This window comes from Salvelinus fontinalis, chromosome 40, assembly GCF_029448725.1.
Source record: "Salvelinus fontinalis isolate EN_2023a chromosome 40, ASM2944872v1, whole genome shotgun sequence".
Lineage (NCBI taxonomy): Eukaryota > Metazoa > Chordata > Actinopteri > Salmoniformes > Salmonidae > Salvelinus > Salvelinus fontinalis.
Window position 1 is genome coordinate 10,596,637 of NC_074704.1, and position 11,531 is coordinate 10,608,167.

Consider the following 11,531-nt stretch of genomic DNA (forward strand, 5'->3'; position numbering starts at 1 on the left):
TAATAAACGTGTCAAAAGAATGTAGACATTAATAAATTACTTTCTATAGCTTCCTAAATCTTTTGGCGAATCTTTTTCAATATGGCGCTTCCAGTCATCCAGGGTTTATGCACGTCATTGGTCTGGATGCAATCAGGCAACAGAAAGCGCGTACAGTGGGTGACGTCAGCAACACTCCGCCCACGAGTGTTTTGGGAGAAACAACCCCATTCCCAGGTGTTGAGGTCCAGAGGGAGGAGAAGGCCTATTCTGGTGGGGTAAGGGGGCTGGAGGGACATACTTAGAATATTGTTTTTGGTGCTGGACAGCCTCCATATGGGGGAGTTGTGGAATCTCTAGATCCCGTGGTGTTCTTGTTGGAGGAACAGGGGCAATATGCTTCCTCTACAGGTGTTGATACATAGAGGGACTGATGATACTGAGGGCGGAGAAAGAGGACGAGGGGCAGAGAGAGTAGGTGGTTGAGTGACAGGTCTGGTGTGTTGGTTAGGCTTCTCTTGCTGGGGAGAACTGGGGTGATTAGTGACAGAAACAGTAGGATCCTATGTCAAAGAAACAAACGCAGGTTGATGTTCCACATGCACGTATTCTTGGTACTGCTCAACCCTTTGACTGTGTTATGTCTCAGCAGGCTGAGGTGGTATGGGAAAACTCAGGGGAGAACTAGAAAGCAACTGGCTTAAAAGGAACAGGCTTGATGGGGGTGGAGTGGGTATCATGTGTAACTCGGGATTGTCGTGGATGAAGGGAAAGCAACGGGGGGGTCTTAGCTGGGGACTTGGTGGCTGTGAGCGGTTGGGGAGGGGAAGGGGTAACAGCCTTATCCCTGGTACTTTTTGGGGTGTCGGGTAACTTCCGATGTTGTACTACAGGCACAACTGGGAGAGGGTGTTTGATGGTGAGAGGGGTTGGGGAATGGGTGGGTGTGAAATGGTTTGCGGTTTGTGAGGCAAAGAGTACATATAGTCTGGAGATGTATCAGGCTCCTCATAAGGGTCATAGTGGGGGTTGTTGGGGTGTTTAGGGTGTTGTAGGTAAGGGGTTTGGAACAGGCAGGAGAAAGACAGGTCCTTTTCCCTGGATTAGATCTGTACTGTTTACATGCCATTCTATAGGAGAGCGAAAACAATACCCTTACGTAAGGCATACATTTTAAAATAAACTGACAAAATAAGCATAATAAAATCCCCTCTGGAATTGCAGGTACCAACAGCTCACCCATTTACCCCCTAATCATAATGTACAGGAAGTAGTTATAATCAGGTGAGTAACATTAATGGCAGTTATTACTGCATGGCAGTTGTGTACAGTTCCATACATAGCTTTAACTTCACTGTAGTCCCACAAGTTGTGTTGGGAACTACAAACACCAGAGGCTCAGTAGTGTCTTCAGTGGGGTACCAACACCGGGACGCAGCATACAGGAGCGGCACCCAGTCACCATTCACTGAGGGGGGCGAGAAGATCAGAGGTTAAAGACATTGCTCAGTGACCTCTATTCAACTGGTTTAGGCTGCATCCTGATTCTCCGACCACCCTTCTCCCAAATCGTACACATGCACACTCCCTGTCATGGATTTAACAATGGTGAAAACTCCCTTAAAACCATTTCTTGCACCAATCCAATGGATGTGTGTGGAGAATTGGGATTCAGCCATAGTCAAGATAGATCATGTCAATTTACCATGAGATCAAAATTCCTGTACATACAGTACTTACTCCACGGTCTCCTCTCCATAGATCATCAGATCCATCTCAGATCCCAGACATGTGGCCTGGGGTGAGGGCACCCTGACTGGATGTGAGGCCCTCACTGGAGATCCATACCAATACACTGGCAAAGAAATACATATTTAACCTTTATTTAACTAGGCAAGTCAGTTAAGAACAAATTATTATTTACAATGACGGCTTACACCGGCAAAACCCGGACGACGCTGGGCCAATTGTGCGCCGCTCTATGGGACTCCCAATCACGGCCGGTTGTGATACAGCCATGACAATGTAGTCTGTCCCCTGCAAAAGGAATGGATGTTATTATGAGCTGAAATGTGGAAAACTCATTCTAGAAAGCTGCAATGCAAACAGTCATTCACCTTGATTCGCAATGTATCCATCAATAGAATTCCAAGCAGTAGAGACTAGCCAAGACTATTCTGGATTGTTCAGATGCATTACATGCCAAGGAATGATCCAAGACCAAACATACACAGCATGTAGTCCAAAACAGATTCAAGACCAAACATACACAGCATGTAGTCCAAAACAGATTCAAGACCAAACATACACAGCATGTAGTCCAAAACAGATTAGACCAAACATACACAGCATGTAGTCCAAAACAGATTCAAGACCAAACATACACAGCATGTCGTCCAAAACAGATTAGACCAAACATACACAGCATGTAGTCCAAAACAGACCCAAGACCAAACATACACAGCATGTAGTCCAAAACAGACCCAAGACCAAACATACACAGCATGTAGTCCAAAACAGATCCAAGACCAAACATACACAGCATGTCGTCCAAAACAGATTAGACCAAACATACACAGCATGTCGTCCAAAACAGATTAGACCAAACATACACAGCATGTCGTCCAAAACAGATCCAAGACCAAACATACACAGCATGTCGTCCAAAACAGATTAGACCAAACATACACAGCATGTAGTCCAAAACAGACCCAAGACCAAACATACACAGCATGTAGTCCAAAACAGATTAGACCAAACATACACAGCATGTAGTCCAAAACAGATTAGACCAAACATACACAGCATGTAGTCCAAAACAGACCCAAGACCAAACATACACAGCATGTAGTCCAAAACAGATCCAAGACCAAACATACACAGCATGTAGTCCAAAACAGATTAGACCAAACATACACAGCATGTAGTCCAAAACAGACCCAAGACCAAACATACACAGCATGTAGTCCAAAACAGATTCAAGACCAAACATACACAGCATGTAGTCCAAAACAGATTAGACCAAACATACACAGCATGTAGTCCAAAACAGATTCAAGACCAAACATACACAGCATGTAGTCCAAAACAGATTAGACCAAACATACACAGCATGTAGTCCAAAACAGATTAGACCAAACATACACAGCATGTCGTCCAAAACAGACCCAAGACCAAACATACACAGCATGTAGTCCAAAACAGATTAGACCAAACATACACAGCATGTAGTCCAAAACAGATTAGACCAAACATACACAGCATGTAGTCCAAAACAGATTAGACCAAACATACACAGCATGTAGTCCAAAACAGATCCAAGACCAAACATACACAGCATGTAGTCCAAAACAGATTAGACCAAACATACACAGCATGTAGTCCAAAACAGATCCAAGACCAAACATACACAGCATGTAGTCCAAAACAGATTAGACCAAACATACACAGCATGTAGTCCAAAACAGATTCAAGACCAAACATACACAGCATGTAGTCCAAAACAGACCCAAGACCAAACATACACAGCATGTAGTCCAAAACAGACCCAAGACCAAACATACACAGCATGTAGTCCAAAACAGATTAGACCAAACATACACAGCATGTAGTCCAAAACAGATTAGACCAAACATACACAGCATGTAGTCCAAAACAGACCCAAGACCAAACATACACAGCATGTAGTCCAAAACAGATTAGACCAAACATACACAGCATGTAGTCCAAAACAGACCCAAGACCAAACATACACAGCATGTAGTCCAAAACAGATTCAAGACCAAACATACACAGCATGTAGTCCAAAACAGATTAGACCAAACATACACAGCATGTCGTCCAAAACAGACCCAAGACCAAACATACACAGCATGTAGTCCAAAACAGATTCAAGACCAAACATGCACAGCATTTAGTACAAAACAGATCCAAGACCAAACATGCACAGCATTTAGTACAAAACAGATCCAAGACCAAACATGCACAGCATTTAGTACAAAACAGTCAGAAAATAAATCCACACAGTCTTCATAAGTGAGAGGGGCAGATGGGAAAGGACAGGAAGTGGAGAGTGAATACCTCCTGGTGAACAAAGCATCCATTGTAGTGTATCATCAGGACTGCCTCTGTCTGAGGTCTTCAGCTTGAGGCCCTAGCCCGAAGGGAGGTGGGACAGGGCCAGCGGAGAGGCTGATTGGGACAGGGCCAGCGGAGAGGCTGATTGGGACAGGGCCAGCGGAGAGGCTGATTGGGACAGGGCCAGCGGAGAGGCTGATTGGGACAGGGCCAGAGGAGAGGCTGATTGGGACAGGGCCAGCGGAGAGGCTGATTGGGACAGGGCCAGCGGAGAGGCTGATTGGGACAGGGCCAGCGGAGAGGCTGATTGGGACAGGGCCAGCGGAGAGGCTGATTGGGACAGGGCCAGCGGAGAGGCTGATTGGGACAGGGCCAGAGGAGAGGCTGATTGGGACAGGGCCAGAGGAGAGGCTGATTGGGGACAATGACAGAGGAGAGGCAGGGATGTCCACTAGGAAATTAGAAGTAATGGCGGTAATAAGAAGTAGCATCATTCACTGACTGGTAGGGACAGAATTGATTAAGTCAAATACTACTGTCTGGACATTATGTAGTGCTCAGACCACCCGGTAGCTAATTTATACCTAGTCCTAAATGGCACCCTATTCCCTACATAGTGTACTACGTTTGACCAGAGCTCTATGGGGAATATATAGGGAATAGGGTGCAATTTGGAACAGACTCAAATTTAGTAAGTTTAAGACCAGTACAGTATTATCATAGGTTTTCAGTCATCCCTATAACCTGACTGACTAACAGGTCTTGAGTGAATGGATACAGATCTTTATTGAAAAGAAATGTTAACTGTGTTAAGCTAGAAGCTCCATATGACTTCCACAAGGCCTATGAGTGTTACAATATGACTTCCACAAGGCCTACTACAATATGACTTCCACGTGGCCTACTACAATATGACTTCCACATGGCCTACTACAATATGACTTCCACAAGGTCTACTACAATATGACTTCCACAAGGCCTATGAGTGTTACAATATGACTTCCACAAGGCCTATGAGTGTTACAATATGACTTCCACATGGACTACTACAATATGACTTTCACAAGGCCTACTACAATATGACTTCCACAAGGCCTATGAGTGTTACAATATGACTTCCACAAGGCCTACTACAATATGACTTCCACAAGGCCTACTACAATATGACTTCCACAAGGCCTATGAGTGTTACAATATGACTTCCACAAGGCCTATGAGTGTTACAATATGACTTCCACAAGGCCTACTACAATATGACTTCCACAAGGCCTATGAGTGTTACAATATGACTTCCACAAGGCCTATGAGTGTTACAATATGACTTCCACAAGGCCTATGAGTGTTACAATATGACTTCCACAAGGCCTACTACAATATGACTTCCACAAGGCCTATGAGTGTTACAATATGACTTCCACAAGGCCTACTACAATATGACTTCCACAAGGCCTACTACAATATGACTTCCACAAGGCCTACTACAATATGACTTCCACGTGGCCTACTACAATATGACTTCCACATGGCCTACTACAATATGACTTCCACAAGGCCTATGATTGTTACAATATGACTTCCACAAGGCCTATGAGTGTTACAATATGACTTCCACAAGGCCTATGAGTGTTACAATATGACGTCCACAAGGCCTACTACAATATGACTTCCACAAGGCCTACTACAATATGACTTCCACAAGGCCTACTACAATATGACTTCCACGTGGCCTACTACAATATGACTTCCACAAGGCCTACTACAATATGACTTCCACAAGGCCTACTACAATGTGACTTCCACAAGGCCTACTACAATGTGACTTCCACAAGGTCTACTGCAGTATGACTTCCACAGGGCCTACTGCAGTATGACTTCCACAAGGCCTATGAGTGTTACAATATGACTTCCACAAGGCCTATGAGTGTTACAATATGACTTCCACAAGGCCTATTACAATATGACTTCCACGAGGCCTACTACAATATGACTTCCACAAGGCCTACTACAATATGACTTCCACAAGGCCTACTACAATATGACTTCCACAAGGCATACTACAATGTGACTTCCACAAGGCCTACTACAATGTGACTTCCACAAGGTCTACTGCAGTATGACTTCCACAAGGCCTACTGCAGTATGACTTCCACAAGGCCTACTACAAAATTACTTCCACAAGGCCTACTGCAGTATGACTTCCACAAGGCCTACTACAAAATTACTTCCACAGGGCCTACTGCAGTATGACTTCCACAAAGCCTACTGCAGTATGACTTCCACAAGGCCTACTGCAGTATGACTTCCACAGGGCCTACTGCAGTAAGACTTCCACAAGGCCTACTGCAGTATGACTTCCACAACGCCTACTGCAGTATGACTTCCACAGGGCCTACTGCAGTAAGACTTCAACAAGGCCTACTACAGCATGACTTCCACAAGGCCTGCTAGTGTTACAATATATGGCTTTACATACATCTGTCAATTAAGAATTTTGGAATGTCCTGTTTCTGGAATGTGAACATCAGGATGTCGCTCCCACAATGGACAGTGGGGTCCACCGCTGTATAGCATGCCTATGATGTCCCTTCTGTGGTCCGAGCCCAGGGTCTGGAGAGTAGATCTGCTGTTTAACTGAGGCAATATCTTCAGGACATAGGGTTACATTAGAACAGACTCATTATCATGTGTAAGATAAGGAAATACCTGTATTATTTTGTAGCCGAAGACTAGAAATACACCTATACATCTATAAATGCACCTATATATTTACTTGAAAAGGTGTCATGATCAGGCTGATATTGCTGTTGGACATCACCATGGTACCCACTGAGCATCCTGTAATTAACAACACAACATTCCCCAAGACATGTCCAAAGTAAGCCTACCTACTGTGAAAAGGACAGCTTTAAGGTTAAAACTCCCATCTAGGAAAAGTGGAACCACTGTAAATTTGACCTCAGAATGTGAAACTCTACACGCGAAATTCGATTATAAAGCCAAATCTATATATTACACCTGACAGCTGTAATTCCAAACTGATTATGCAAATGGGAGTGCTTCTCACATGGGCAGTTAATTAACTCAGACAAAACAAAAATCTGGTTGGATTTCATCATGGAAGAAAAAGAGACATACAGTAGAAAGAATTTGTTAATATCTTGAAATATTGAAGGTAAAAAAGTAGGCCTATAGGCTAAAGTATAAAATTACATCCATAAACTATGTGGATGGATATGACGTGTACAGTATGGCATTACCCAAAACACGAATAGGTAATGGCTGTTGCTATTCTATTACTCATATTTTGGGTTGCTCCTGCGATACTGCGTACAGAGGGGAATTGGGTGTTGTTGTTTACTTATATGAATGTGAAGTAAAATACTGTATTTCTCATGTGTTGAGAGCTCATTGTAAAAGGGAGAGGTGTAGCCTACATATTGCTTTGGGGGCGGGGGAGGGGGGCTAGAGTGGAGCGCAACATGTTTGTTTGGTTCCTTTTAGAATTAAGAATATACTACAAACTGGGACTATGCTGCACACATTCTCACAGCCGTAATTGTTACTCCATTCATTCAACGAGCTCCTTTGAAGATCACTTAGCTTCACGCAGTGTTTTGACAGAGGGAATCGTTGCCTATTTGTCATAGACTTTTAAAGTCCCTGACTTTTTAAAGATACGAACAAGTTTGAGGATATGGGTGGGGTTTGGGAAAGGGGAAAGGGAGGGAAGGGGCCGAAGAGAAAAAAATAGTAATGTGTAGGCTATGAATTCGATGCTGGGTGGGTCTTAACGTTACAGCTTTTCAGAATTGCAAATAACTATCGTGCGTAAAAGCTCCTTCACAGGTAATGTTTATCAGCCTAATGCGGTTTACAATTTCTATGCAATGGGATTGGTGGAGGGTTGGTACTGTTTAGCGAAATTTTTGATGGCTGCGGGCGAAAACAATAGTTTTGGGGAGGTATTTAAACGTTTTATAATGGAACTACATTCAGTTGATAAAGACGCTTTGGAAGGATTACATGGATTTCACTTTTGCGAGCTGCAAAAAAACGTCAACATAGGTTTACTTTGTGCATAGTATTATAGATCATATTTTAATAAATATTTTGTATTCATTTATGTATAACACATTTGTTTCATAGACTCACTTCTGTCGTCGTATTCTCGCGCTCTTTTCTCATAGCCTGTGTATGGGGCCCGTTGCAACTAACGGGGATAGCATCCATAACAAATGGTAATGTCCAGCCTAGTAGTTCAGATAAAATACATGGCCACGTTGAATAGCCTATTATTTTTCTCTACTGAAACTTGCTATTGAGTCAAAAAAAATATATGCAAATATTCAGGTTAATAATGATTAGTCTGCAGTTAAACGAATAGTCTAAACTTTTAGGCCTAATAACTTTATACACTTGAGTAACTTTTTAAACAATGTTGTTGTGATGGTAGACCTACAGAAACAACAATTATTACTTTACCCTCTAAGCGGTCTATTTGTAGTTGATAACAAATAAACTAATCTATAAACTCCTTTTATAGGCTAAACGTGAATTAGCAATCGAATCCAATGATTTGCACACAACCGAGTCGTATTTGAAACGAGCCCAAATAGACCATTTAGGTAGAGCGCTCTTCTATCCCAGACCTGGATCAAAAACATACGTCAAATACTTTAATGTGTGCTTGATTTATCTGGGAGTTTGCACTTTTGGGTCTATTCTATTATTCCCATTGTAGGAAAACCAATTCAAGCACAATACAAGCATTTGAAAGTATTTTACACGTATTTGACCCTGATCTGGTTATGCCTCGTATTTAGTAAGATAATTAACCAATAAGGCCGAATGTGGTGTGGTATATGGCCAATATACCACGGCCAAGGACTATTTTTAAGCACAATGCAACGGCGGAGGACCTGGAAACAGCCCTTAGCCATGGTATATTGGCAATATACCACAAACACCCGAGGTGCCTTACTGCTATTATGAACTGATTACCAACATAATTAGAGCAGTAAAAATACATGTTTTGTCATACCTGTGGTATATGGGCTAATATAACACAGCTTTCAGACAATCAGCATTCAGGGCTCGAACCACCTAGTTTATAATAAGCAGCATAGCCTACTCACTGTATATCTTTCCACAACACTTATCTTTTCTCAGTTAGTCACAATGTTGGTCCTGGCTGGAATCGTTGTTCTTCACATTACCGCCATCATCCTGCTTCTGGTGGCAACCATTGATAATGTAAGTAAATAAATATCCCCTTTCCTTTTTCTTACTTTCACATGCTTCCAATGTCACCTCAGTGACCCCTTCTGTTCCATCTGTTCTACTGCTCCATATGAACTTCAGAATGTCTTTATGGACACCATAATAAATACAGGGCTAGAACAAAAATGTCCACTGTTGGGCCTAAGTATCCAACACTGAAAACACGGTTACAACACTGTTGTGAGATGATATAGCTGTTGGTAAGTATTGTTACAATGACTTTGCTACTCTTCTCCTGTGTTATTTTGCAGGCCTGGTGGTTCACAGACTCAGTGGCCACAGACGTGTGGGGCCGGTGGGAACTGGCAGGCTCAACTTGGCACTACACCAACCTCAAAGGAGACTATGCTGAAGGTATAGTACAGATGCCGTATCTTAATTTGATGACCCTGTTGTTGCAGGAATTTTCCGGCACAGCAGGAAATACAAACTTGTAGTGTACTCAAGGTTTGAGAAGGCTTCGAAAGTTTGTAATTTCTACTTTAAAATGTCTGACTTGATTTTCCCAACGAAAAATGTATCAACTCCTACAAAAAAATGTCATTCACATTTCCTGTTGCTGCAGGATTATTTTCCTTCTGGTTGAAACTGGCTCACATTAAGATACAGCATCTGTGGACTCACCTCTTGTTATGGCTACACAGTATTAGCTTCTACCAAAACAAGATAGAGTGGACATGTGCATATGCTTATACTCGCTCAGTAGGTAGGGGTTGAATAAAGCTTCCAAAGTGAAACTAGTTTTGATGTGTTCATTTTACTGTGGTGAGTTCCCAGAATGGTTTTATTTCTACCCCTGCTGGTAGGCCTACATGACATGGAGAAAAAAAAAAGATTTTTTTTTATTATTAATTAAAATAAATGAAATGTCATTGTTCTGTATGACAAGAGTATAGTGTGTCAGGATCAGTATGTGCATCTTCCCATCTCATTGAGCCCTGTTCTCTCTGTATCCCCCTATAGAATACCTCCAGGTAGTGCAGGCCGGGGCAGTGCTGGCCTGCATCTTCTCCATCCTGGGCCTGTTTGTGTTTGTGGCTCAACTCTTCACCTTGTCCAAGGGCCAGAGGTTCACCTTCTCTGGAGCCTTGATGCTCATCTCCTGTAAGTAGCTTGGGTCCCTGTATCTGCATCTTAATACTGTATAATCTATGTAATGACATTGATATAAACACAGTGTATATGTTTTGTTGTAGTCCAGCACTAGCAAACAAACTGATAACTGATCATCCAGTCTTTGAATGCACACCCTGTGGGTGGGTCCCCATGAGCATGATTGAAAAACACTATTGTTTATTGCTATAACTATCACTGTAATGTAAGTTCAGGTTGAAATAGTCTCATCAGCAGTTGTGTCTACAGCCCTATGAGTGACTTTGAGGTGATGTTTCCAGTACAGCACATAACTGTTATTAACCTAACAGGTGTTTTTAAATCTCCCCTCGTCTCCATCTAGGTCTGTGTGTAATGATCGCTGCGTCCATCTACACGGACATCTTCCACAAGCAGGACCAGGGCTGGTTCGGACACTCTTTCATCCTGGCCTGGATCTCCTTCGTTCTCACCTTCATACTGGGCGTCATCTACGTGGTCCTGCGCAAGAAGAGCGAGTAGAGGAACAAGGGATGAAGGGGAGGAGAGGAGGATTGTAAGGAAGGATAGTTTTTATTACGTTTTTGCATTGTGTTGGAAAGGGATGGAGGGAGGGGTCTTAATTAGTTTATTAACAGTCCCAGTATTCTGATTTGTCTTGTGAGGAGGAAGGTGGTACAGAAGGGGGGAGAGCGGACCCCAAAGAATTGTATGCACAATCAATTTCTATGCAGACTACTGCATGCCTGTTCAAATGGGAGATTTGTAATGTGTAATTGATATAGTACTGTATTTTTCAAGGTATGCTACGTACCTGTTGCAGTACTTGAACAATCAGCAAACAAGCTTTAATTTCCAGTACATGTTTTAAAAGGAATCTGAATTTTTATTTTTTATAACTGAAGTATTTTATAACCAATTGTAATTGTTTTTTTATCTAAATACATTGTAACCGTTTGTTGTGTAATTGTCGTAACGTGTATTCTAAGGGTATTTTAATCATGTGTGATTCTGAGTTTTGGTTGGCTTCTATATCAAAATACATTTTAATCATGTGTGTGATTCTGAGTTTTGGTTGGCTGCTATATCAAAGTACATTTTAA

General features: G+C 42.4%; 1 protein-coding gene across 1 annotated transcript; it reads left to right on the forward strand.

Moving 5' to 3' along the window:
• Positions 1-7,802: 7,802 nt before the first annotated feature.
• On the forward strand, positions 7,803-11,478 carry emp1 (epithelial membrane protein 1). The gene is made up of 5 exons (XM_055906658.1): positions 7,803-7,902; positions 9,226-9,309; positions 9,588-9,690; positions 10,300-10,440; positions 10,793-11,478. Exons 2-5 carry the CDS (start codon positions 9,235-9,237, stop codon positions 10,948-10,950), a joined length of 477 nt encoding a protein of 158 aa, XP_055762633.1. The 5' UTR covers positions 7,803-7,902; positions 9,226-9,234; the 3' UTR covers positions 10,951-11,478.
• The last annotated feature ends 53 nt before the right edge of the window (positions 11,479-11,531 follow it).